The sequence below is a fragment of the Odocoileus virginianus genome, chromosome 7, assembly GCF_023699985.2.
Source record: "Odocoileus virginianus isolate 20LAN1187 ecotype Illinois chromosome 7, Ovbor_1.2, whole genome shotgun sequence".
Taxonomy (NCBI): Eukaryota; Metazoa; Chordata; class Mammalia; order Artiodactyla; family Cervidae; genus Odocoileus; species Odocoileus virginianus.
The window spans coordinates 1,137,785-1,164,432 of record NC_069680.1 but is presented as its reverse complement, the minus strand read 5'-3'; the positions used below and the strand labels follow the sequence as shown (position 1 = coordinate 1,164,432).

At 44.1% G+C, this 26,648-nt stretch overlaps 1 protein-coding gene across 1 annotated transcript in view; it reads left to right on the top strand.

Moving 5' to 3' along the window:
* Positions 1-26,648, top strand: part of TLL2 (tolloid like 2) — a 139,854-nt gene that overhangs the window by 48,920 nt on the left and 64,286 nt on the right. Inside the window, exon 3 of the mRNA XM_070469954.1 lies at positions 13,981-14,058. Coding sequence (XP_070326055.1) covers positions 13,981-14,058 — 78 coding nt within the window. The remainder of the gene's footprint in view (positions 1-13,980; positions 14,059-26,648) is intronic.

Below are 26,648 nucleotides of genomic sequence, written 5' to 3'. Positions count from 1 at the left end.
AGGTTTTTTATTTATGCAGCTCTCTGATTGATTGTTCTAGCCTCAGTGGCCTCAATAAAAACAATATTCCCCACCTTGACCTAAGAGCACACTGTAGTGAATCCTTTTGGACAAAATAGAGGATGTGTTCATCCAATGATTAACCACCCTTAAAATTTTTTAGCATAGCATTTTTAGTTTTCTTGCACCCTTGCTTTTGTTTTTCTTGGCCTCTTTTGGATGTGTACATTTTGTTACAGCTGAAACTGACCTTTGTTTCAAATGCATTTACTACTCAAATATTTTCTTGTTGGGCATGATAATGAACTAAATTGTTTTCAAACAAAACCAGTGCCACACCCCTTCAGTTATCCATTGCATGGCAGACCTTGACATGTCAATTCACCTCATGGAAGCTCCTTATCTGTAGAATGGAGGGTTGGACTTTAAGCTGCCTGAGGGCCAAGAATGATTCTCTCAATTCTTTTGACAAAATAATCCATGAATGTATGCGGACTCAGTGATGGTGTCAGCAGTGTTCGTGGTTGATCAGATATCTGTATGTCTTCAGCTCCTCCATCATGGGATGCCTCGTGGGACTTTAGAATGGTCTGCTCAAATTGCATCTAAAACGAGACCTTCTAGAGACCCTCCAATGGGCTCCCACAGGTGTTGACGGCAATGTGACTGTGGCCCCACTTTGCCAGTGGAATCTCATCCTGCATTCAGGTCGACTTATTTCTCTTTGGTATCCTTTACTGACCCTGTTTGCTCACAAACAGTGAGAGAAAAGCACCTCCTGACCTGGACACTGAGCCTCTGAACTTTATCAGTCCCCATCCTGCTCCTTGCCTCTGCTTCAGAGATTCACCGTGACTCACCTGCATCCCTGGACCTTGCTGCCATGGCGCGAGGAATTCCCGTCTTCCCTGACACGGGCACCTCCTAGAGGCGTTCCCATTTGCTCTGCAGCCCAGAGGTCTTAAGCGGTCAACCCACCAGCCAAATCTGATCTGCAGATGTGTTTTGTTTGTTTTGTAGAGCTTACGTCTTTTAAAAATTTACTGCCAAAATTTAAAAATGAAATTTCTCGTAAAAACCCAGAACTCTGGCTTCTCATGAAAAGCTGGAAGTTCTGGCCCCACTGGTCCAGCAGTCCCACATGGCAACAACCAAAGGGGTTGCGTAACAATGGATTGGACTGTGGCGGAGCAGGTGCTCTGCGGTTTGCCACAGACCTCACTGCTCCCCAAGCATCTTTCACACCCTGCTGTATTACTTGCCTTGGCTCCTAACTCTGGGCATTGGAGTTGGCACTTTGGGCCAGTGGGTAAGGGTCAACATCCTTGGGCCCTAATTCAAGTCCCATGACAACAGCCAGGACTGCGCCTCTCTGCTCCATCAAGGGAGGAGGTCCTAAGTATTAACTATTAACTGGTAGTCTGGAAGCAACCTTTTCCTGGAGTCTCTTTTCTTCCTTTCTTTGAACTTTTGATCAAAGTCCTCATTCTACTCCTCATCCCATCCCTTCTTTACCCCCACAGCACAGCATGCCATATTGCAGGCTCTGGTTGGCATTAGGGTGCCAACAGGACAGTGTCCTGCAGCAGGTGGTTTATGGCCCAGCATGTGTTGCTTGGCATCAGAACACATTCCTTCTGGCCCAGGGAATCAGAGGAATGGCACCATTAGGTAATAATCATTCTGAAACAAAGGGTTCATTCCACATCATTGACATACACCATCACCCAGAAAAAGACTAGTCACTTTAATCTCTGTTCACTTAGGTTATCTCTTAAAGATGAAGTCCTTGCTCTGTACTTCTTAAACTAAGCTGACTTCTGTCCCAAAAGGTCAAAGATAGGCTGTGGGGCTCCATGGTCCTCTTTCTGCTTCTCTCCTCCAGTTCCCTGAAGAGGGCTTGGGCTGATCTTCCTTTCCATGATTCCTGAGTTCCTTGCTACTCTTCCTGTGACCCACTTCAGGGGGTTTGTCCTTTGAGACATCTATAGATCTGTAAATCTTTATCAGTCATTTGGTCACCTGTGCAAAGGTCACGTGCTAAAATTCTTCTAAGATGTTCAATGAGGACAAATGTGTGTCTCTTCCAAGGAACGTTATACCAGGTAGTGAGAAAGACTTAACCCTTGGGTGTCAGTTACCTTTTCTTTATTGTCAGGGGTTTTCCCTTCCTTTTCTGTTCCCATCGGATACCAAGGGACAGAGCAGTGAGGCAAAGAGTAAAGGTGCAGAGTTGGACCCTCCCAGCTCTGCTACATACCAGGTGGTGACCACAGATCAAGTACTTTAACCTCCTCGAGCCTCAGTTTCCTTATCTGTAAAATGGGGGTAGCCATAATAATTTACCCCACTCAGGTGCAGCGAGAATACACACAATTGAGATAATACATGCAAGTATCAGTCAGTCCTCTTCAGTCCAGTTCAAATGGACATACTTGTTAAGCCTCTGCTATGAAACCACACAATGGAAATAGACAAGGTATTGTCTCAGTCCTCAGGAATTAAGTGTCTCATAGGAAGAACAGACTTGGTCTGCAGATTGTTATACTCCGGAGTATGATCACGGCTGGGAGCTCCTTGAGAGGAGGGACCGTGTCTGATCTGGTTTTCTATCTCTGACACCTGGTACAGTGCCTGGCACTGAGAGGTGCCCCCTAGAAGCTTGATGAATGACAGAATGAATGAACCGGTGAATGAGTAAAGGGCCACTAGGGGTTTGTAGGTGAAACATAGAGACAAGAGATGGCTTCACAGAGCAGGCTGAGCTGAGCCGTGGAGGATTTTGATTAGGGTTGAGGTGGGGAGGGCATTGCAGGTGGAAGGCAGAGCCTGAACAGTCATGGAGTGGGGAGTTTGGTGTGAGAACTGAGCGGCTCCGGGTGGTTGGCAGGTGGGTGAGGAGGTAGGACTCAAGGGAGAAGGGAAGCTGGAAAGGCTTGTTGGGACCAGACTCCGGTGGGACTTGGACTAGACTTAAACTCCCCTCCCTTTTCTGCCTCAGTGCCCAGAAATCTGTGTGACTGTGGGTGAATTATTTAAAGTTTTCGATGCCTCAGTTCTTTCATTTGTAAGTCAAGTCAGTAATAGTCCTTACCTCACTGGACTATGCTGAGAATTAAATGAGAAAATACACGTAAGGCAGCAACCATAGTCCTTGGAAAACAAGGTCCCCAATAAATAATTTCCCTCAGCAAAGCTCTAACTTGTAATTTGGGACCCACTATTCAGTGAATGAGTAGATGGGGTAAAAATGGAGACAGTGGCAGATTTTATTTTCTTGGGCTCCATAATCACTGCAGATGGTGACTGCAGCCATGAAATTCAAAGACGCTTGCTCCTTGGAAAAAAAGCTATGACAAACCTAGACAGCATATTAAAAAGCAGAGACATCATTTTACCCACAAAAGCCTGTATAGTCAAAGCTATGGTTTTTCCAGTAGTCATATACAGATGTGAGTGCTGGATCATAAAGAAGGCTGAGCACTGAAGAGTCGATGCTTTCAAACTGTGGTGCTCGAGAAGACTCTTGAGAGTCCCTTAGAGAGTAAAAAGATCAAACCAGTCAATCCTAAAGAAAATCATCCATGAATATTCATTGGAAGGACTGATGCTTAAGCTGAAGTTCCAGTATTTTGGCCACCTGATGCTAAGAGCCAACTCATTGGAAAAGACTTTAATGCTGGGAAAGATTGAGGGCAGGAGGAAAAGGGGGCAACAGAGGATGAGATGGTTGGATGGCATCACCGACTAAATGGATATGAGTTTGAGCAAACTCCAGGGAAGTCTGACATGCTGCAGTCTACGGGGTCGCAAAGAGTCGAACACAACTTGGCAACTGCACAACAACAACAACTCAGTTGTTCCTGAGTTCCTCAGTTGTTCCTACTCTCCCAGGAATAGCAGGATGACAACACACAAGCTAGTCACCTGAGTCTTTTCTTAATGTATGTGTGCATCTTAAGTCGCTTGAGTCGTATCCGACTCTTTGCGACCCAATGGACTGTAGCCTGCCAGGCTCCTCTGTGCATTGGATTCTCCAAGCAAGAATGCTGGAGTGGGTTGCCATGCCAGGGATCAAACCCAAGTCTATTCTGTCTCCTGCATTGTCAGGCAGGTTCTTTACCACTAGCGCTACCTGGGTAGCCCACTCCAATATTCCCATGGACAGAGTGGCCTAGTGGACTACAGTCCATGGGGTAATAGGATGTATATCTTCTTAATGTATATCTTTGGTTAATTTTTAGTTATTTAATGTCTCAAGTTGTTATGGAGCAATGTTTAAAGAAATAGCATGCTCGGGTACAGAGAAAGTCTGGTTTTCACTGACTCCCGTTGACTATCAATGGATCCTCAGCCTAAACTTGGTTCTCTTAAGTGTGCTTTAAGGAGAACTTGAACTTTTTACTTCACTTGTGGTATTTCTGGTATAAAATGTCTTGTCTCCATGGCTTATTATTTCACCCCATTTCAGACTTCAGAATAGTTTTAAAACCAATAGTGATAATAGCTAACTTAGTGAGTGCTGATTCTGAGCCAGGCATTGCTCTATGGCTTACATGCATCATCTCTCTTAATCTGGATGATGACCCTATGAGGTGAATACTCTCATCCGTGTTTTATGGGTGAGGAGACTGAAACATAGAGACATGCAGTGAGTTAAGATCACACGGCTGGTAAGTGACAGAGTAAAGGTTTAGCCTTGGACAGTCTGACTCCAGAGCTAGCCCTCGAGGTCCATCTTGCAAACCACCTGACTGGCTAGAACTTTAAGCACCTAGAGATCAGTCTAGGGATAGGCTGTTCCATTTGTGGTCCCTGACAAACCTCACCTGGCATAGTCATTTCTCGTGACTAGGCTTGGTTTTGACTGTCTTTGGCCAGTAGGACGTTAGGAAGATTACACTATACTGTAAGCAGAAGCTGAAAAAACACTTGCACAGTGGGGCTCATCCTTTTGGAATGCTGCCTCCACACGAGCCATCTCCACCATCCCTCAACCTTTTCGTCCCAGCTCAGGTCATAGAGCAGAGACCAGTCAGCCCCATTTGTTCCTCACCCCAACTCCTGGCCCTCAGAAGCAAGGCTAGAATGGTGGTTGTTTTAACCCACTCTGTTTAGAGGAATAGTTTGTTGCACAGTAACAAATGATGGAAATGATTTCCATAAATGATGGAAATGGCCAAGAAGCCAAGGCCAGGCTTGTGTGAAAGATGTGGGCCAAGTGCACAAGAATACCTAGAGTCCAGGGCTCAGGAGAGCAATGGAGGTTTGAAGCCAGGTGAGCAGCAAGTACTCCAAGAGCATCTTTAAGCAGAAGGCCTGACGCAGCTCAACCCACAGTCAGGGACTAGGAAAAATGCAGTGACAGGCACTCACAATGGGCGGAGGGTCCAATACCAGGCAAGATGGACATCTGGCTGGAGGCTCCAGGAAGGAGTAGCTCAAATTTGCATGATAAGAAGGCTCTTAGGAGCTTCTGCCTGGGGTCAGAGCAAATTCCAAGGCCTCTTCAGCCAATGGCAGGACACAGGTGGGAGTCAGTGAACAGATCAGGGAAGGGCGGACTGGGTCTCCCAGGAGCCCATCCAACACTGTCTGAAGGAAGGTTCCAACAAGCCCTCCCTCATTCTCACCAATGAGCTTTCCTCTCTTCCATCTTGCCAAGGTGTGGGCTCATTGTTTTCTCTTTCCATGGTCAGAGCAGAAAATCAGAAAGAAAAACAAAAAGGCTGGACTACAACCTTTCCATCTGCATAAACACAAGTATGTTTCTTTCTCATCAGATAAGGGTTTCCCGGCAACTGTGTGTTTATGTGTGTGTGTGTATGTGTGTGCAGACATACACTATGAAGTGTAGAGCACATGTTCCTAGGCAAAATGTGTGATGTAATCTAGTTCTTCATTTGAAAATCTTTTTATTTCCTGATTATAAAAGTAATATGTTGAACAAGATTTAGAAATTACAGAAAGTGCATAAAAAATTAACATTTGTCCAAAAATCACCCATCAGACAGAGATCATCACAATGGACACTGTGGTTATTTCCTTCCAGTATATTTTCCACATTGTTTTGTATTTCCTTTATATCATGATTACTTTACTATCCACTGTGGGGCGTGTGATTGATACAGTCAGTCTTTAAAATGTTGGGGATGAACATCTTTTGTTTTTCATTGTCAGTTTCTTTGTACTGATATCTAGAAGTCATATTATTGGGTCAAAGTCATTATTATTGCTTGTTTTAAAAGACATTGATACATCTTGCTAAATTACCTCAAAACATGTTACTAATTTTTATTTCTACACCAACAGCAGTATCTAAGAATTCCTGTTTTATTATACACTTGCCAGTAGTAAATCATTTTATTAACAAAAACTGGCAGTGATCTTTTAACTTATTTTCCCTTTCCCTTCTGTAGCATTTGAAATTTGGCATAGATATAAAATTACTTGGCACCGAATTGCTTAGGATTACACATTGATTACTGTAGTGGTTGCCTAGTTCATTCCTAAATCAGCCTGTTAAAGGGACTTTGCCTTGCTGTTTGTTTTTCCTAATAAATAAATAAAAGCTCTGGTGAGTAGGTGTGTCTTGCCAGTAGTTTTCTGACAGGGTATGTAGATGCTTCATCCATTGGCCTTGCCTGGGATGCTTGCTCAGACCCCACCTATACAGGTGTAGAGCAGGGTTAGGAGCATGGATTCTGGAGTCAGAAGGGCCTGCTTTGCAAGGCAAATTCAGTCACTTACCAGCTAGGTGACCTTGGACAACTTATTCATGAACCTCAGTTGTCTCTTCTGTAGAAGAGGAATGATGTTACTTATTCATAGCATTGCTATGTGTATTACGTATGACCAAAGGGCATGGCAAATTGACTGTAAGGGTAAGAGTCTAATGCCCTGCACCAACTGACCCTGCATCTCTTAGGTGTTAGCCTCAGTTCCAGCTCCATCGGACGCTTATTTTCCTCCCTCTGGACTTTTTTTACTTGCTGGTTTGTTTTTTTGTTTCCTTCTACAATACTCTCCCCAGATGGATGTCTACCTCATCATTTAGGTGTCAGCTCAAATGTCACCAACTCAGATCTTTCCTGGGATCCCATCCCCCATTGTTGTTTGAAAAACTTTTAATTTCTTGAGAGTGCTTAATCCTTCCACGGAATGGTCTTTTTTGCTTTGTTTTGTTATTTGTTTTTTGGCCATGCCATTCAGCTTGCGGGATCTTATTTCCCTGACCAGGGATCAAACCGAGGCCCATGGCACTGAAAATGTCTGTCCTAACCACTGGACTGCCAGGGGAGCCCATGATCTCATTGTTTAGTGTGGATTTTCTTTCCTCCACTGGCACCAGGAAGGCACCATGAAGAGAGACACTTTCTGTCTCTGCCTTCAGGAACCCAGCATGGTGCTGCCCAAAGCCGGCACTCAATCAGTACTTATGGAGTGGACTGGCAATAAAGTGATTTTTAAGAGCTTGTGCTAGAGATTTTATTTTTTTCCCTTAGAGTAAGCAAAGTAGTTTTCTGCTAGATTTACCTCTAATGGGTCAGAGCTGGAAATACAGGTATTAAAAAGTCAGTAAAAATGTAAGAGCTAATGTTTTCCTGGCAGGGTTACTTGTGTTATGTCTTAAAAGTTTTGTCTTTAAGATATAAAAGTTTTGACTGATCTGGGAGACTCTCAGCCTCTTCATCCAGTGGCTGTATGTCCACAGTGATGTCTTAACTGCCCTGAACCTCAGTTACCCTGCATGTAAAATGAGAATAACATCTACCTCAGAGGGTTAGCTTGAGGATTAAATACAGGTAACATGTGAGTACCTGAAAATAAGCAAGCACTTTTTTTTTTGGCCTCATGGGCATGTAGCAGCTTAGTTCCCCAACCAGGGATTGAACCCATGCTCCCTGAACTGGATGGCAGTCTTAATCACTGGACCTCCAGCAAAATTCTAGTCAACATTTAAAAACTGGTAGTTGTTTTTGCATTTAAGAAAAGCAAGAACCAAGTAACGCTGGGCTCTGAGAATGATACAGAAGGAGTAATTACTATGAGGTTCTGTTTATTAATTACCATATCATGAATATTAATTCATAGTCCCAATGAGTGACCATATATTTGAATAAACAATACTGACCTATGACTCTGTCCTCTTGGGCTTTGGAAAAGCCCATCCCTTTCTACCTAGATGTCTTTGGATGTATATGGTTAATATTTCATTAATTATGGTGGAGGGGCGTTGTGTGTACATCAGTGTCTCATATGATGCATATAATTAAGCCACTTTTTGTTGGGAGCGGAAGAAAATTGGGCTTTCCCAAAGAAAAGCAGCTTGCTCCCAAAGTTGCTAACAGATTGCTTCTTAATTGAACTTGGGAGGTGAATTATATGGTGAATTAGAAAAAAGAACAACTCTGAATTTAGTGAATTGTTCCATAAAGGAAACTGTGGGATTGAATTGCAAATGCTGGATGGAAACATTTCAGCCTGGCCCCATGCATCACGGGCCGCTGACCTCTGCTGTGTTTCAGTGAGAGCAGTGAACAGGCCTGGAGCTCTCTTTTCAAGGCATGGAGGGCATTCTTTCCCAGAGACCAGCTGTAAGCCGGGGTTTCTTATGCAAAGGAGACGTTTGAATAAACCCCTGTGACTAATGAAATCTACAAGGTCTTTGCATAGCCTCTTACTGAAGAGGTAATTAACCAAAGATCAAATATGGGCATATATATGTATTTTTTCAAGTATTTTTTTTTTTTGTCTTGCAGTCACATGCAAGGAAAATATATCCACAGTCTCTGAATACTCCCTGTCCTGATTGCCCCCAATCTTTGTCTGCATCAAGCTGTATTTCTCTCTGCCTTGTTCTGTGTGCTTGTGGCTGCAGTTATAACCACAGCCACACCTGTCTCACTCATTTGATTGCTTTTACTGAAGTATATGTGAGAAATGACTTTTCTTAGTACTCAATGTCTGTCTCCAGCTCCACATTTTCCATTCCTGGTGAGCTTGGGAGGAAAGAGATTGGTTATAAGAACACATCATGAGATGAAGCTACCTTTTACAGGGTTCTCTCAGTAAAGAATCTCAATTTTGGCTGCACCTTAGAATCACCTGGGGAGCTTTTTAAACTCCCAAGGCCCAGGCCATGCCTCAGACCAATCAAATAAGAATCTCTAGAGAGGGATGCATACATTGGTATTTTTCTAAAAGGCTTCCCAAGGTGATCCCAAAGTGCAGCTAAAGTTGAAAGCCATTTTTCCAAGAATATCTATTCCCCTCTCTCTGTAAGCTAAAAAAGACAATATTTTTCCATCAGTGATGCTGAGTTAGAAATGATTGGGGTTTTCATTTTAAGCACTGTCTACCTGATTCATCCATCTACCTATGCATCCATCCATCAATCCATCCGTCAGTCACATATTTTATTGGGTGTATGCTCTGATGTGCCAAGGGCAGTGCTGGGTGTTTATTATTGGGCAAGGCAAGGTCCCTCTTCTTCAGGATGCTAAAAACTAGACTAGGGGATCAGCCAAATAGACAGGAGATGCCAATGACTTGTGGTGAGGGATGTGACTAAGCCCAGGGCGCTGGAGACAGAGAAGAGGGGGCTTCTATCTCAAGAGGAACAACAGGGCTTCCCAGAGGAAGTGGTGTTCAAGCTGAGCCTTGAAGATCCGGAAGGATTTGGCCTGGCGAAGAGGTGGGTGTGACAGAGGAAGACGCATCAGCAAGAAGAGAATGGAAATACCAGGCACCCTTAGTAGCTGAGCTGACTGAACACAGAGCAGGAAGCCCTGAGGCACCAGGTGGAAGAGGCCAGCAGAGTCACATCACAGGGGCCTCAGGGGTCCTGCCGGGGTTTGGAACTCACCCCAGGGGGTAGTGGGAAACCTCGGGAGAGATTTCCTCAGGGGAGTAGTCAAACCATATTCACTCCAAGTTGACCCCCAGGCTTAGCTGTAGTGGAAGCAGGAGTTTGGCTGCCCTTCTGAGAAAAGATTAGACCTGCCAATCTCTTGCTGGTAAGGGTGACAGAGGAAGGATGTGTGTTCTTAACTGCTGTGACCCCAGTCTCAATGGTGACCCTGGATGTACCCTCAAGACCTCCTGGAAAATGCCCTAGGTCCCTTGGAAACAGGCAGGCCCTTCCCCACCCCGCCCCCCACCAGATAACCTGACTTGTGCTCCTTGTTCTTTCTGGGTCTGAGGCAGAGGGGGAGAAGCTCAAATTTGGGGGGTCCGTCAGGACCCACCTTCAGCTTCTCCATTACAAACCATCTCTGTACCATCAGGGCAGACAAGTCACTTCACCTTTTGGAACCTTGTTTCCTCATCTGTGAGATGGGGATGTTGTTGGCTTTTTTGCCACTGAGTCTTCGTGAGGCTGGACTTTCCAGGTGACGCTAGTGGTAAAGAACCCACCAGCCAACGCAAGAGATGTAAGAGACACAGTTTTGATCCCTAGGTCTGGAAGACGGCATGACAACTCATTCCAGTATTCTTGCCTGGAGAATCTCATGGACAGAGGAGCCTGGCGGGGTCGCAAAGAGTCGGACAGGACTGAAGCAACTTAGTGCACACACATGCAAATAGTGATGCTTTCCCCACCTTCATCTGCTACTGGCACCTGGTCTCCTCCTCAACTCCAGAGCTTTGCTTCTATTGTAACACCAAGGACCAAGGGGCCAACGGAATCAGAAGTCCTCAACCTCCACCTCCTTGGCCTCCTGCAAAACTGCATAGCAATCTCTCCCAGCCATCGCTTCCTCAGCCACAGCCTCCAGCTAACCTTGAACCGGGCTGTGCCCAGTTATCCTTACAGGACTATATATATAATATATACATATATATAGTATGCTATATATATATATATATATATATATATATGTGTAGGAGCCAAGCAGGTCTAATTATTCCAACTCTCCATGCTAGACTGGAACTACATGGACATCTTTCAAATCCCAGCTTCTGTGCCCCCTACTGCCCATTACTAATACCCCTGATTATATTCAGAGCCAGTGCAGTTACAGAATCCTTTCATGTCCTCTGGCTCCCATTTAGATCTCTCAGAATAAAAGCCCTTATTTTGAAAATGGCCTGCAAGGTCCCCCACAGCTCCAGACCCTCCACTGCTCACTGACCTCAGTGCCTGCTATTCTTTGCCTAGCTCATTCCATTCCAGTCACACCCACTTTCGTACTGCCAAGCATACTCTCACCCCAGGGCCTTTGCACCTGCTGTTCCTTCAGTTGGAATGCCTTTCCCCAAATATCTGCAGACCCTCTCCCTCACTTTCTTCAGGGTTCTGCCTTTCTACCTGTGTGAAATGGCAACCCTTCACCCCTAGCATTCCCTGTTCCCCTCCACCCTTTTCTTTATAGAGCTTATCAACAACTGACATATATTGAGTCTTCTATTTGTTATCTCCTCAATGCGGGAGACCTGGGTTCAATCCCTGGGTCGGGAAGATCCCCTGGAGAAGGAAATGTCAACCCACTCCAGTATTCTTGCCTGGAGAATCCCATGGTCAAAGGAGCTTGGCGGGCGACAGTCCCCGGGGTCGCAAAGAGTCGGACATGACTGAGCGACTTCACTTCACTTCACTTCTTCTACTATCCACCAGAATATAATTTCCATGAGGTCAGAGTAGAGTTTGTTCAGTCATATCCTGAGCAGCAGAAACAGCATCTGGCATGTAGCAGGTGTCAGATAAATATTTGTTGAATGAGCGAATGCCTAAACAAACCATTACCTCATTTGAAACTCGCAATGGCCCATTTGACAGATGAAAAGTCCTAACGCCCAAGATCCCATCTATGCTCACACAGGGAGTAAAGACGAAGCTAGCCTTGGCCTCAGGCTCTCCTTCGGTCTGCTCACCGGCACATTCCTCTGCTGGCCAGAGATTTTCATACCATCAGGATTTCCCCTGACCTTTAGCCCAAGAGGAAATGATATTGCAACTGAAAGAATACCCAGAGGGCTGAGAGCTGGCAGCGAAGTCCCCAGCAGCTGCAGGGAGCGTGTGAGTGGATTCAGAGTTGGCCAGAAAGGCAGCGGACAGCAGGATGAAGGCATGCAAAAATATCCGCGCGCGCCTGGGCCACTGCCCGCGTCAGTCACCAGAGGGGAAGAGGTGGTCTGTGAGTCAGGAGTTGAGATTCAGGAGCAGCAGAGCGGTCTATCAGGGTTGTCTGGGGCCAGGGCATTAGGTTCCATGTTTAGCACCCTTCTTTGGGCAGCACTGGCAGCCTGTGACCTCTGTGACCTCTGGGGCACAGGGATCATCATTGAGCTTCTGACCAGGAAACTGTCTTGAGCCCTCAGCTTCCCTTACGGGCTGGCAACCCTGGGCTGATCATTTTGTGTCTCAGTTTTCTCTTCTGTAAAATGGGGTTACACTTCTGCCATGGCGTTTTTTAAGCAAAGTCAAAGGGGAGATGGAGAAACTGTTTTGTAAGCTGTGCTTTTCTAAACAAATGCAAGAAGAAATAGTTTTGCACCAGTAGCTTGTTCTGTAGATGTTTTGATGTGGTTTTGTAGTCTCCTGGACACAGGATTTGTCCTTAAATCTGCTTTGTGGTATCCTGACCTACCCAGCTGCTCAACCACCGAATTCAGGAGACACTAGGGGCCCCTCTCAGTCCCTCATGTCTAAACCATCCGCCTCTCCTGTTGCTCTGCCTCCAACTATTAATGTATTCCTAATATCCCTGCGGATCCAGCCTCCCTGCCTGCCTACCATGGTCAGCACCTCGACACCACATGCCCATTCCTGAACTAGATTCTTTTCCAGATCCTCCTCCTGCTGGGATGCACTGGCCCAGATCTCCATGTGGCCGGCTCCTTATCTTCCAAGTCTCAACCCAAATGTCACCTCCCTGAAGGGTTTTCTCTGACCACTTTCTAAGAGGCTGCTCCAGTCCACTTTATCACATGCTGCATTTGGTCTTCAGAGCATTTTCTGAACCTGCAATTATATCATTCCTTTATTTTCTTACCTACCATTTATTGTCCAGCTGCCAATTTGGAACTGATGCACCATCTGTCTTGTTCACTGCTGGATCCCTGCTCCCTGGAGCTGTACCTGATTCACAGTAGGTCTAATAGTGGACAATGATAGACCATCTTCTTGGTGGGTCGGGTGGGAACCTGGTTTCTAGATGATACTAACCAATGAGATTGTGCATCACTGCTCTTGACTGAGGCAGTGTCTGCAGAGTCTGATTTATAAAGTGAACAGGGAAGTTTCTAAAAGGAGACTCATCCCAAAGAGGAAGCCAGGTTACCTAAGTTTAAGGCGAGGCTGCAGCCACTGTCACATCACACAGTCAGGAGCGGCACTGGTGACTTCTCCCTGCATCCCACACCAGGGACTTCAGAATCAGAGAGCATCCTTTGTGTACTGGGCTTTCTCAGGGAGGCAAGGGTGAAGAAGCTGACGATAGTATTCATCCATTCACTTTGTATATTTCACTCCAAGTACCCTGAACTGATTGAGGAAAGGCTACTTATTAATAATTTGTGAACTATGTGCATGGTTATAGGAAAGCAAGTTCTTTTTAGCTTCAGTATTGAGAACAGCCCCCCGCATGTGGTAGGAGCCTGGATATCCTTTGTTAAACAAATCTTTGGGGACTTCCCTGGTGGTCTTGTAATTAAGAATTCACCTTGTAATGCATGAGTCAGGGAACTGAGATCCCCACATGCCACGCAGCAACTAAGCCTAAGCGCCCCGAAGCCCTTGCACCACACCCAGAGAGTCCATGCACCACAACGAAAGATCCCACACGACTCGGGCAGAAGCATCTAAATGAATATATATTTAAAAGAAAAATAAACCAAAAAAAAAAAGCCCCACAAATCTTTACTGATCCACTGGTGATTCTGATCATCCCCTAGGTGACCATGTTTGTCCCCTCATTTCATGGTGCTGATGCAGAGAAGGCTAGTATGTCCTCATGTGTCTCTTTGTTCCTTTAGGTGGGCTTGGAGAGCAGCCATCTGGGAGCTGGCCGAATGCTACAGCCACGAATGCCAGCAGCGAAGAAGCCAGAGAGGGTAATGTGAGACCCCACCAGGCCTGGGGATACTTTTTTCTTTCAGTTGTTGTAAATTTCACATAACATAAGATTTTTAACCATTTTAATGTGTCCCATTTCATGGCATTAATTACCTATACAATGTTGTGCCACCATCACCACTATCTAATTCCCGTCACTCCCCGTATCTCTCCTGCCTCTCTGAGGCTGGCTTTGGGAACCTCATGTGTGTTAGCAGCTCAGCCATGTCTGACTCTTTGTGACCCCATGGACTGTAGCCTGCCAGCCTCCTCTGTCCATGGAATTCTCCAGGCAAGAATACTGGAGAGGGTAGCCATTCCCGTCTCCAGGGGATCTTCCTAACCCAGGGATCGAACCCCAGTCTCCGGCATTGCAAGCAGATTCTTTACCATCTGAGTTACCAGGGAAGCCCTTTGGGAACCTTGTCTTGTACCTTTTACTTTCAACCTTAGTGAACTAGAAGCAGCAAAGACTGTAGGTGAGAGAGTGAGTCCTCTGGTTGAGTGAGGTGGGCCAGTTGCCAGAGAAAGGTATAAGGATGGGGTTTGGTTTCTCGGGGACTGGATAACCTCCAGTCAAACCCTATAGTCTGGACTTGATTTTTCTCTCTGGTGCTTGGCTGGTGGGCTGAAGGCTCCGAGAATCGAGAGGTGGCATGATGAGGCTATGGGCACTGGCAGTATTACAGAATGAGAGGGCCGAAAAGGCAAGGAAGGAAAATAAAGCTGGAGTGGGGCCTGGGGAGGCAGGTGTAGAGTAGAGACCCCTGTGGGCTTCTCTGGGGGCGGGGGTGCTGTGGGAGTGGCTGGCTGTGGGCAGGGCCACTGTCAGCAGGGCTCTGCCTGGAGGTACCACCTCCGCCTGTCTGCACGCCAGCGCCCAGACACGCATGCGCTCTAAGAGATTCTAGCCTGGAGATTATAGGAGGCGCCTCACTGCAAGCATCTCACTTTGGACGAAGGTTTTCCTGTTCAGAAAGTGTGCCGGAAGAGAAAGGCTGCTGGGCTTGTGTCTGGCCTGCATCCTGAACGAATCAAGGCTATTGTCGACAATAGCATCTCTTCTATATAAAATCAACGCAGAGCAAAGGGAATCATTTAAAATGCTAGAATCCTGTGTTTTAGGGATGTCTCTGTAGAGATGAAATACGAATCATTGTTTGCTTTATATTATGTTTTTTCTTTAATGTTATTTTATAGTTTACACATACACACATACATATGTATAATTTCACGCTAATGTATATGATAAGTGTATGATAGCATCATATACTTACATTAGTGTTGTGGATTTTTTTCTTTTCCTTTTAATTTGGCTACCTTCTTCACTTCTTTTTTTCCACATATTACCACTTTCTCTTCACCAGGTTATGCATGCTAATAACTTTGAATGCACCCTTCCACGTGTTTCTCCATGCACATATATTCACATATACATTTATACAGAGATACACACATATATAAACATACATATAAACCCATAAACATATATACAGATATACTTTCTCATTGGTTAAAAAAAATGGGGTCATATTTGATACATTTTTTTATGCATTATGTTTTTCTCAATCATCAATACTTCGTGGCAAACCTAAGACCCTTATTACAATTTCAGTTTATTCTTTTTTAAAATTTTATTTATCCACTTATTTATTTTTGCCTCTGCTGGATCTTCATTGCTGCTCTCAGACTTTCTCTAGTTGCATCAGGTGGGGGCTACTCTTCAGTCTTGCTGCGTGCGCTTCTCATTGTGATGGGTTTTCTTGTTGCAGAGCACGGGCTCTAGAGCAAGTGGTCTTCAAGTGTTGTGGCCCACAGGCTGAGTGGACCTGCCACAAGTGGAATTTTCTGGGAGCAGGGATCAAACCCATGTCCCTTGCACCAACAGGTGGATTCCCAACTACTGGACCACCAAGGAAGTCCTCAATTTATTTTTATTGTTATTGTTCAGTCACTCAGTTGTGTCTGACTCTTTATGACCCCATGGTGTGCAACACGCCAGGCTTCCCTGCCCTTCACCATCTCCAGAACCTGCTCAAACTCATGTCCATTGAGTCGGTGATGCCATCCAGCCATCTCATCCTCTGTCATCCCCTTCTCCTCCTGTCTTCAGATCTTCCCCAGCATCAGGGTCTTTTCTAATGAGTCGGCTCTTCGCATCAGGTGGCCAAAGTATTAGAGCTTCAGCTTCAACATCATTCCTTCTAATGAATATTCAGGATTGATTTCCTTTAAGGTTGACTGGTTGGATCTCCTTGCAGTCCAAGGGACTCTCAAGAGTCTTCTCCAATACTACAGTTCAAAAGCATAGTAGTTATTATTATTTAATTTGTATTTCTCTTATTACTGGTGACTTTTAGCGTCTTTTATCTTCACCAGTTACTTGGGGGTGCACTTCTGTGAATCACCTTTTGCTGTCCTTGGGTCATTTTTCTCTTGGCTTACTGACCCCCTCTTATCCATCTGACCTCATTCAGAGAGAGGCAGATTCTTCTCCCACTCCCCACCACCACCATTTAACAAACGTATATCCAATTCTTAGTCACGTGAAAAATCTGTATTTTTCTGCTTTGCATTCTTGAAGGTATTTTGACTTAGGTGTTTTCAGGCTCCTAGACACCTGATAAACTCAGTGTCACTTCATTTTGGCCACAGATGACCAGCCCTTAATGGTAAAAGTGATGCATAGGGTATGAGGGTGAAACCAGAGGGATTTGCCATTACTCTTAGATGATAGCGCAGATGGTTAAGAATCTGCCTCTAATGCAGGAGACCTAGGTTTGATCCCTGGTTTGGGAAGATCCCCTGGAGAAAGGAACAGCTTACCCACTCCAGTATTCTTGCCTGGAGAATTCTGTGGACCGAGGAGCCTGGAGGGCTATACTCTTGGGGTCACAAAGAGTTGGATATGACTGAGCAACTCACACTTTCACTTTTCATTTTCAGTGATGTAGACCCCATGTCTAATTTAAGTGATTTATTTTTGCAGTAAAAACTATCCCCAAACTTAGTGACTTCAAACTGTGATTTGTTATCTTGCATGATTCTGTGTGTTGACTAGGCTTCGTGGGGTGGGTCTTTGGCTGACGTCATTCAGCCAAAGTCGTTCACTTGACTACATTCATCTAGCAGCTGAGTTGGGTTGAGAGGTCCAGAAAAAGCTTTAGTCACATATTTAGCACCCCAGCGTGCCTCCACACGGCTCCTCTCTGAGTGGACCTTTGCCATGGAGTTGTATGTGCTGTGCTTAGTCTGTCAGTCGTGTCCAACTCTGGGACCCCATAGACTGTAGCCCGCCAGGCTCCTCTGTCCATAGGCTTCTCCAGGCAAGAATACTGGAATGGTTGCCATGCCCTCCTCCAGAGGATCTTCTCACCTGGGATCGAACCCAGGTCTGCCGCATTGCAGGCAGATTCTTTACCATCTGAGCCACCAGGGAAGCCCAAGAATACTGGAGTGGGTAGCCTATCCCTTCTGCAGGGGAACTTTCCAACCCAGGAATCGAACTGGGATCTTCTGCATTGTAGGCAGACTCTTTACCAGCTAAGCTACCAGGGAAGCCCTAACTTAGGTGGTCTAAGTTGTTAACTTAGTTGTCTAACTAAGATTTCTTTACAGATGGCAGCTGGCTTCCCAGAGAAAGGAGACAGAATCCACCAGTCCATTTAAGGCTGGGACTCAGAACTCTCAGAAAGCTACTTCTGCCACATTGTATTGATCAAAGAAAGCCAAAGGGCCAGCTCAGCCTCCAGAAGAAGAAAATAGATTCCACTCCTTTGTGTGAGAAGTGGTGTGAGCTTATAGAAATGAGAGCTGTGGCCATATTTAGTGTCTTCCCTCACTGTATCTTGTCTGCTCAGCAATAGCTATTGTTAGGATTTTTAATATTTGCTAGTTTGTTGGGTGTAAAATGACCCAATCAAATAAACTTGAACAGTCAGGCACACTTGGGTTTGCATCCCAGCTCAGCCACTTTGTAGCTACAATCTTGGATAAGCTATCCAGCTCCTCATCTAAGGTTTGGCAAAGATTAGAAACAATATTTATGCAAAGCACATAGCCATGTGTCTGGAACATAAGAGGTACTCAATGAGCGTAGCCCTTCCACTTCTTTCTCTCCACCTTCACTTCCAAGAATTATATGACCCAACACTGGAAGTGCGTTGTCCACCTCTGGACTGGGATTTCACAGCTGTTCAACAGCTGCACAGAAACACAAATAAAGAGGACAGGAAGGAATAAAGCTGCCGCCACCCATTAAAATTCTGCCTCTGGTTGGGTTGTACACGGTATTCACATTGTGATGAGAGATCTTCTCTGGTGTTTTAGGGAGGATGACAGCACTGCCCCACCCACACCCCACACCCCTGCAGCTGGCTACATCCAGTCTGCAGCCCCTCAGATGACCCTGGTGTGTTTGAAGAGGATAATGTCAAGGTTAGGCCAATCTTTCCAGTCTGAATCCCTCCAGTATTATCACAGCAGACGAGTAAGTCTTTAAGCATCCAGGGTGAGCTGGAGGAGGAAGGAGACCCCCAAGGTGAGATGAGGATGGTCCCTTCTAACGTGTTCCTCCAGCCCTCCCATCTGTCCCTCCAGGGCACTGTCAAGTGCCAAACTGGGTACCTCTTGTTTTGTTTGAATTAAAGATAAGACAAGTTGTGTCAATCTCAGATTCCCCTTTAATCACAACCCGCCCTTCCGCCACCCCCCAGAAAAAGAGACTGCCCAAGCAGGATAAACGGTCTGAAGGGAGCCTCTGGTTGGTCAGCTGCGGCAGCGGGTTTATTTCCTGGCATTATGTGGCTCTCTTCAGCCTTGACGGCGGGGATTTGTGCTTCCAGCCTTGGGGAGTGCTGGGGGGCTTGGGGAACTACTCACTCAGCAACCCCCTGGCAGACCCTTTGGTCTGAGGAGCCTTCCTTCTCTGGAGATGAGAGCTCAGCATACATTTGGGGGCTGATAATGGGATTAATGAAATGAAGTGTGTAACTGTTCCTCAAATGAAGCTGTGACTATTTTGATAGAGCCTGATTTCCAGAACCGTATTCATAAAAGAGAAGGGACTTTTCCCTTTCTGTAGCTGTCCCTTGAGGGCTTTGGTCTGAACAACCTGATTCAGTTGTCCCAGAGAATAGGGATCCCTCAAACTTGGGCACAGAGCATCCAGACCCCTGAACGTCACTCAGGTCAGCATATCTGGGTGTAAACTGAACCTGACTTTGGACATTCTTTATAGCCTATCCCCAAATGCAGACATGATGGTGATGATTGCAGCTCATGTTGAGTTCTAACCGTGGTAGTTTGATGTTCACCGCCTGGCTCCATGCCCATGACACCACCAAACAGCAGGCAGGAGGGCTCAGGGGACAGTGGCTTGTCTAAAGCCACACAGGTAGTGAATGGCAGCATTTATTTTCAGCCTAAGTGCCCCAGACCCCAGGCCTCTTGCTCTTAATCTCTGGGCTACGTCATTGATTCTCAAGCTTCCTTTTGTGTCCGAATCACCTCGGGAGCTTGAAAAAGCACAGACGTCTTGACAGTCCTTTAGGTTAATTGAGTCCCAGTCTCCCAATCTCAAGGCAGGGGGGTGGACACCAGAATTTTTTAAAAGTTCCTTGATCAAACCATTGTGGAGAAGAAACCACAGTCTCCACTTTCACCCAGCCTTTCAGAATCACTGCAGGCAAGGTGTGAGTTTGCCCATCACCCATGAGGTGAGGGTTATGCAGATGGCTGCACCATCAGGGTGTTTACTCCAGTGTGGGAGGGACTGGTTGACTAATCGAAAATCTGCAGTTCCTCAGTTGAGAAGTCTGGGTCAGGCCTGGTTCTGTTTATGATGCGGCTGTGCCTTCAGCTGGAAACGGAACATTGAATAGCTAGAGCCGCTCTGCCTTTTCAGAGAGGAGAGGGTACACTCCCAGAGTCAGGGAATTTAAATGGACTTTATCCCCCAGCCCACCCCAACCCCCAGCGTGTTAAATCCTTTCAGAAACCCCTGTGCTCCTCTTCAAATGCAGGACTCTTGGACCATAATAAATAATTACATCCTTCTATTTGGACTCCGATTCCAGATAGTAGTAATCCAAGAAAATCCAATAATGACAGTTGCATTAAGATCCTTCTTCCAGGCTAAGCAGAACATCTGTTTAGACATATTTTTAATCGGCAAATGCTTCCTGTGTTGAGTCCTCAGCAAATTAAATTTCTCACTGGACCGAGGGGGAAACTGTCATTCAATAACCCATCTCTGGAAATTACACTCCAGCCTCTTTCCAGGTGCACTTAAGATTTTCCCATGCTGACTCGGCTGCACACAGGCCCTTATAACACCAGGTCACAAGTATGGATAAGCGCAGCTTCTCTGAGAAACGTCGGATTCCTTAGTGTTAGTTCCCCAAACAGAGAAGTATTTTTGCCCGTTCTCCAAGGGGGAGTTGGCGGCAGAGGAAAATTAAGAGACTTGTTGAAAACCATGTGGGAAATGAATAACAAACTTCCACTTGCTACATCACTGCCTGTGATTACTTAAGACAGGATGATTCTCAGGATTTAAACATTAAGGACTTCAGGGCTGCCAACATTTTGGAGAGGTTTCCGCCGCAGAATTGTTTGGACTGTTGGTTGTTTATTTTTAGAATAACTCATCCATTCTTTATTTAATTAATTGAAAACCTAAAAGCACCCCATGCTTACTACCAGCCAGACACTGTGCTGGGTGTGAATAGAGTGGTAAATGAGCCAGCCACAGTCCCTGCCCCCATGGAGCTTCCAGCCTACTGGGGCAACTCACATTTGAAACTTTCCCAGTGGCTCAGCGGGAAAGAATCAGCCTGAAGTGTAGGAGATGCAGGTCTGATCCCTGGGTCTGGACGGTCTCCTGGAGGAGGAAAGGGCCATCATTCCGGTCTTCTTGCTGGGAAAATCCCATGGACAGAGGAGCCTGGTGGGCTATAGTCCACAGGGTCACAAAGAGTTGGACACAACTGAGCACACATACGTTTGGAATCTGGATGCAATTTGTAGTCCTGGGCTGGGATAGCAAGTTAAAATATCTGTAGAGGCCAAGCAGGTAATGTCAATGGGTGAAGTGGCTGGATGGAACCATGTGAAGTGGGAAATAGATTCCAGCAACCAGGAAAACATGTGCCTTGACTGTGAGGAACAGATGCTACTTAACTGCTGTGGCTTGCAGATGATGGAAGATGGGCCACTGTTGCCACATCTTCCTATTTTTGAAGAACAACTAGAAAATTGGGATTTCTATGTGAAAGTCCTTGATTTTTAAAAGTTGGCTTCTCCAGTGAGATTTAAGAAAAAACAAAACAAAGTGTGGTCCAAAAGCATCCAGGCCAAACAAAACACATCTGTGGGTTGGGTTTATCCCAAGAGCTGCAAGTGTGTGAATCCCGATCTAGAAATTCTAGCAGTAAAATCATTATGTTCAGGCTGAAAGATGTGTTACATGCCAACTTTCTGGCTCTAGCGACTGAACTGGCATGGACCCCTTTTACAAACGGAGAACTACTAGGAAAAAAAATAAAACTTTCCCCTTACCCCAAATTAAAAATACAGAGTTACACTCAAATAAAAGAAAGGGAAATTGTCATGATCAGGAAGGAATAGCTATTTGCTTTTAATGACAGATACCTAAAGCTAACTACACTTAGATATGGAGGGCTGATACTAAGACAGTGTTATATTAGCAGAGGGATAAGCAAGGGAACAGAATAGAGAATGCAGCAATAAACCCAATTGCTGTATGACCCAGAAGTTCCACTCTTCAATATTTATTACAAAGAAAGAAAAATCTTTGTGCAAATACCTGTACATTAACGTTGTAAGAGCTAGAAACAACTCATATGTCCTTCAACGAGTGAATGGTTAAAGAAGCTGTGGTGCATACATACCATGAAGCACTACTCAACAATTAAAAGGAACTACTGATACATGCAACAGCTTGAATGAATATCCAGGGAATAGCACTGAGTAAGAAAAGCCAGTTCCCAAAGGTTATACACTGTAGGATTCCATTTAAATAATATTCTTCAAATGAGAACATTTTTGAAATGGAGAACAGATTAGTGGTTGAGAGTTTAGGAATGGGTTGGGAGGGAAGGGGAAGGAAGGTGGATATGATTGTAAAATGGCAACATGAGAGATCCTTAGGGTGATGGCACTATTTAGTATCATGAATGGGATGGTGGATACACAAACCTTTACATGTAATAAATTGTGTAGAACTGTACACACACACATGAGTATATATAATGCTGGGGAAATCTGAATGAGATCAGTAGATGTCAATATCCCAGTTGTGGTGTTGTACTATAGTTTTATAAAATGTTCGGGGAAACTGTCAAGGGTACACAAAATCTGTCTGTATTATTTCTTGCAACCGCATATGGATCTATAATTATTTCCAAAAAAATTTTCAATTTACAAAAATTATTTCATATACTTCCTGGTAAAGAACCTGCCTGGCAATGCAGGAGACGTAAGAGATGCAGGTTCCATCCCTGGGTCAGTAAGATCCCCTGGAGGAGGGCATGGCCACCCATTCCAGTATTCTTGCCTGGAGAATCCCATGGACAAAGAAGCCTGGTGGGGCTACAGTCCATAGGGTAACAGAGAGTCAGACACGACTGAAGTGACTTAGCACACATTTCATATACAAAAAAAAAAAAAAAAATTGAACCTCAATAGTATGACCATTGTAAAGCTCGTTTCATTGTTTGTTGTGGAAAATGTATTGCCCCCAGAAAACACCTGTTGAATGATTCATTTAAAGCGAAAAACATAATTACAAAAAAAGACTGAAAGTAAGTGATGAAGGAAAACTATACGAGGCAAACACTAATCAAAATAAAACTAGCATAGCAATATTACTATCAATCAAAATAATCTTTATTATGGATGAATGTTATTACAGATAAAGAGGGTATTTATTGATAAAAGATACAGTTTAGCTGGAACATTTAACAATCCTTAACTTGTATTACTTAACCAACATAGCCTTGAAAAATATAAAGCAAAAATTAAAAATAAAGATGACATTCACAATCTCAGTTCTCAAGGTTGTTTAAAGCACTTTTCTTGATAGCAGATATACCAAGAGGCCAAAAATATTTGTAAGGAGAATATTTGAACAACATATGTAGCACCCTTCAACCATCAGTTTTGGAAATTGATGCACTTTATTTCAAGGATACATGAAACATTTATAAAAAGCGATCACGTTGTTGTTCAGTGACTCAGTCGTGTCTGACTCTTTGCAACCCCATGGACTGCAGCATGCCAGGCTTCCCTGTTCATCACCAACTCCTGGAGCTTGCTCAAACTCTTGTCCATTGAGTCAGTGATGCCATCCAACTATCTCATCCTGTCATCCCCTCCCCTTCTCCTCCTGCCCTCAATCTTTCCCAGCATCAGTCTTTTCCAGTGAGTCAGCTCTTTGCATAAGGTGGCCAAAGTCTTGGATCTTCAGCTTCAGCTTCAGTCCTTCAAATGGATATTTAGGATTGATTTCCTTTAGGATTGACTGGTTTGGTCTCCTTGCAGTTCAAGGGACCCTCAAGAGTTTTCTCCAACACCACAGTTCAAAAGCATTTGGCATTCAGCCTTCTTTATGGTTCAGCTCTCACATTCATACATGACTACTGGAAAAACCATAGCTTTGACTATATAGACCTTTGTCGGCAAAGTAATGTCTCTGCTTTTTAATATGCTGTCTAGGTTTATCATAGCTTTTCTTCCAAGGAGCAAGCGTCTTTTAATTTCATGGCTGCAGTCACCATCTGCAGTGATTTTGGAGCCCTAGAAAATAAAGTCTGTCACTGTTTCCATAAAGCAAAGCTCAAGACACCAAAGAATTGATGCCTTGAAGCACAGGTCAGCATCCATGGCCAGAAGGCCAAATCTAGCCTGCCATCTGTTTTTGGAAATACAACGTTATTGGAACGCAGCCATACCCACTCATTTACATAGTGTCTATGGTTGATTTCACACTACAGTAGCAGAGTTAGGTAGTTGTAACAGAGAATATATTAATCTCAAAATGTAAAAATATTTACTATATGGCTTTTTACAGAAAAAGTTTACTGACCCCTGCCTTGGAGAATAAGACTTTGGAACACAAAGCAATGTTGGAGATCAATAACACACACACACACACACACACACACACACACACACATTGTAGATATTAAAAATCACACCTCTAAATAATTCAAGGACCAAAGAAGAAAGTCCAAATGGAACTTACAGAATGTGTCAAGGTCTAACATTGAAATGTACATGTCAGACTTCCCTGATGGTCCAGTGGTTAAGACTTCACCTTCCAATGCAGGGGGTGCAGGTTTGATCCCTGGTCAGGGGTTAAGATACCACATACCTCTTGGCCAAAAAAACCAAAACATAAAACAGATGCAATATTGTAACAAATTCAATGAAAAAAAATTTTTTAAAGAAATGTACATGTCAAAAAACGGGATGTAAATAAAAAGGAACTCAGAGAAATTTCAGTGTTAAAAATGGTAATACTAGAATATAAGAACAATTGAAAATTAATGTGCCAAACATTTAACTCAAGAAGCTGGAAAAGCATGGCCAGTTGATTTTTTATGGGTTGCCAGGACAATCCCATGGAGGGAAAACTAGTCTTTTCATCAAACGGTGCTGCTGCTGCTGCTGTGAAGTCGCTTCAGTCGTGTCCAGCTCTGTGCAGCCCCATAGATGGCAGCCCACCAGGCCTCTCCGTCCCTGGGATTCTCCAGGCAAGAATACTGGAGTGGGTTGCCTTCCTTCTTCAACACATGCACGCATGCTAAGTCGCTTCAGTCGTGTCCGACTCTATGTGACCCTAGCTAGTACAACCAGATATTGCATACAAAAGAATGAAATTAGACCCCTACCTCACACTATATACAAAAATTAATTTAAAATGTTTGAAGATCTAAATACAAGAGATAAAACTATAGAACTCTAAAAGAAAATACAGATGTGAATTGTAAAGAGGTTGGATTATGCTGCACTTTGGACTATCGTGACCTTGGCTCCAGACTACTGCAATAAGGTAAGTTGCACACATTTTTTGGTTTCCTGCTACATATTAAAGTTATGTCTATACTATACTGTAGTTTATTAAGTTTGCAAAAGCATTGCATCTGAAAAAACAATGTATATAATTTTAAAATACTGTTAAAAAATGCTAACCATCATCTGACAACTTAGGGTTACCACACACCTTCCATTTGTAAAAAACACTCAATAAAGTGAAGCACAATTAAAAAAAGTATGCTTGTCATTTATTATGTATGACACAAAAAGCAACAAAAGAAAAAAATGAATAAGTTGGACTGCATCAAAATTAAAAACGTCTGTGTTTCAAAGGATACTATCATAAAAATGAGAAGACAACCTACAAAATTGGAAAAAAATATTTGAATTTATCTGATAAGGATATGGTCTCCAGAATATAGAGAGAGTAACTATAATGCAAGAATAAAAAGACAACCCAGTTGAGAAATGGACAAAGGATTTGAATAGACATTTCTCCAAAGAAGATATGTTGTTGTTTAGTTGTTAAGTCATGTCTGACTTTTTTGATCCCATGGACTATAGCCTGCCAGGCTCCTCTGTCCATGGGATTTCCCAGGCAAGAATACTAAAGTGGGTTATCGTTTCTTTTTCCAGGGGATCTTCCCAACCTAGCGATTGAACATGAGTCTCCTGCATTAGGAAGCGGATTCTTTACCACTGAGCCACCAGGGGAGCCCCCAGAGAGGATATACAAATAACTAATAAGCACACAAAGATATATTCAACATCATTAGTCATTAGAGAAGTGTAATTCCAAACCACAGTGAGATGCCACTGTACAGGCTTAGGATAGCTATAATAAAAAAGATTGGTGTTGACAAGGATATGGAGATCCTGGAACCCTGATACTTTGCTGGTAGGAATATAAATAGTGCAGCTCCTTTGGAAAACAGTCTGGTAGTTCTCTAAAAGGTTAAACAGAGTTATTATGTGCATTGGGATGCTTCCACTCTTTGGCATATACCCAAAAGAACTGAAAAATACGTGTCCACACCAAAATGTGTACATTAATGTTCAGACCAGCATTATTCATGATAGCTGAAAAAGTGGAAACAAACCAAATGTCCACCAACTAAAGGACAGGTAAACAAAATGTGATATATCTACACAGCGGATTATTATTTAGCCATAAAATGTAGTGAAGTACTGACACATGCTACAACATGAATGAACCTTGAAAACATGCTAAGTAAAAAAGGCTAGACACAAAAGGCCACGTATTGCATGATTCCATTTATATGAAATGTCTAGAATAGGCAAATCCATAGAAACAGAAAGTAGATTACTGGTTGCCAAGGGCTGGAGGGATTGACTGATAATGGATACAGGGTTTCTTTTGGTGGTGATGAAAATGTGGAATTCCATAGAGGTGATGGTTGCACAAATTTGTGAATATACTAAAAACCAGTAAACTGTACACTTTAAAGTGGTGACTATTATGATGTGTGAACTGTATCTCAGTTTTTTTAAAAGAGAGAAAAGGAGG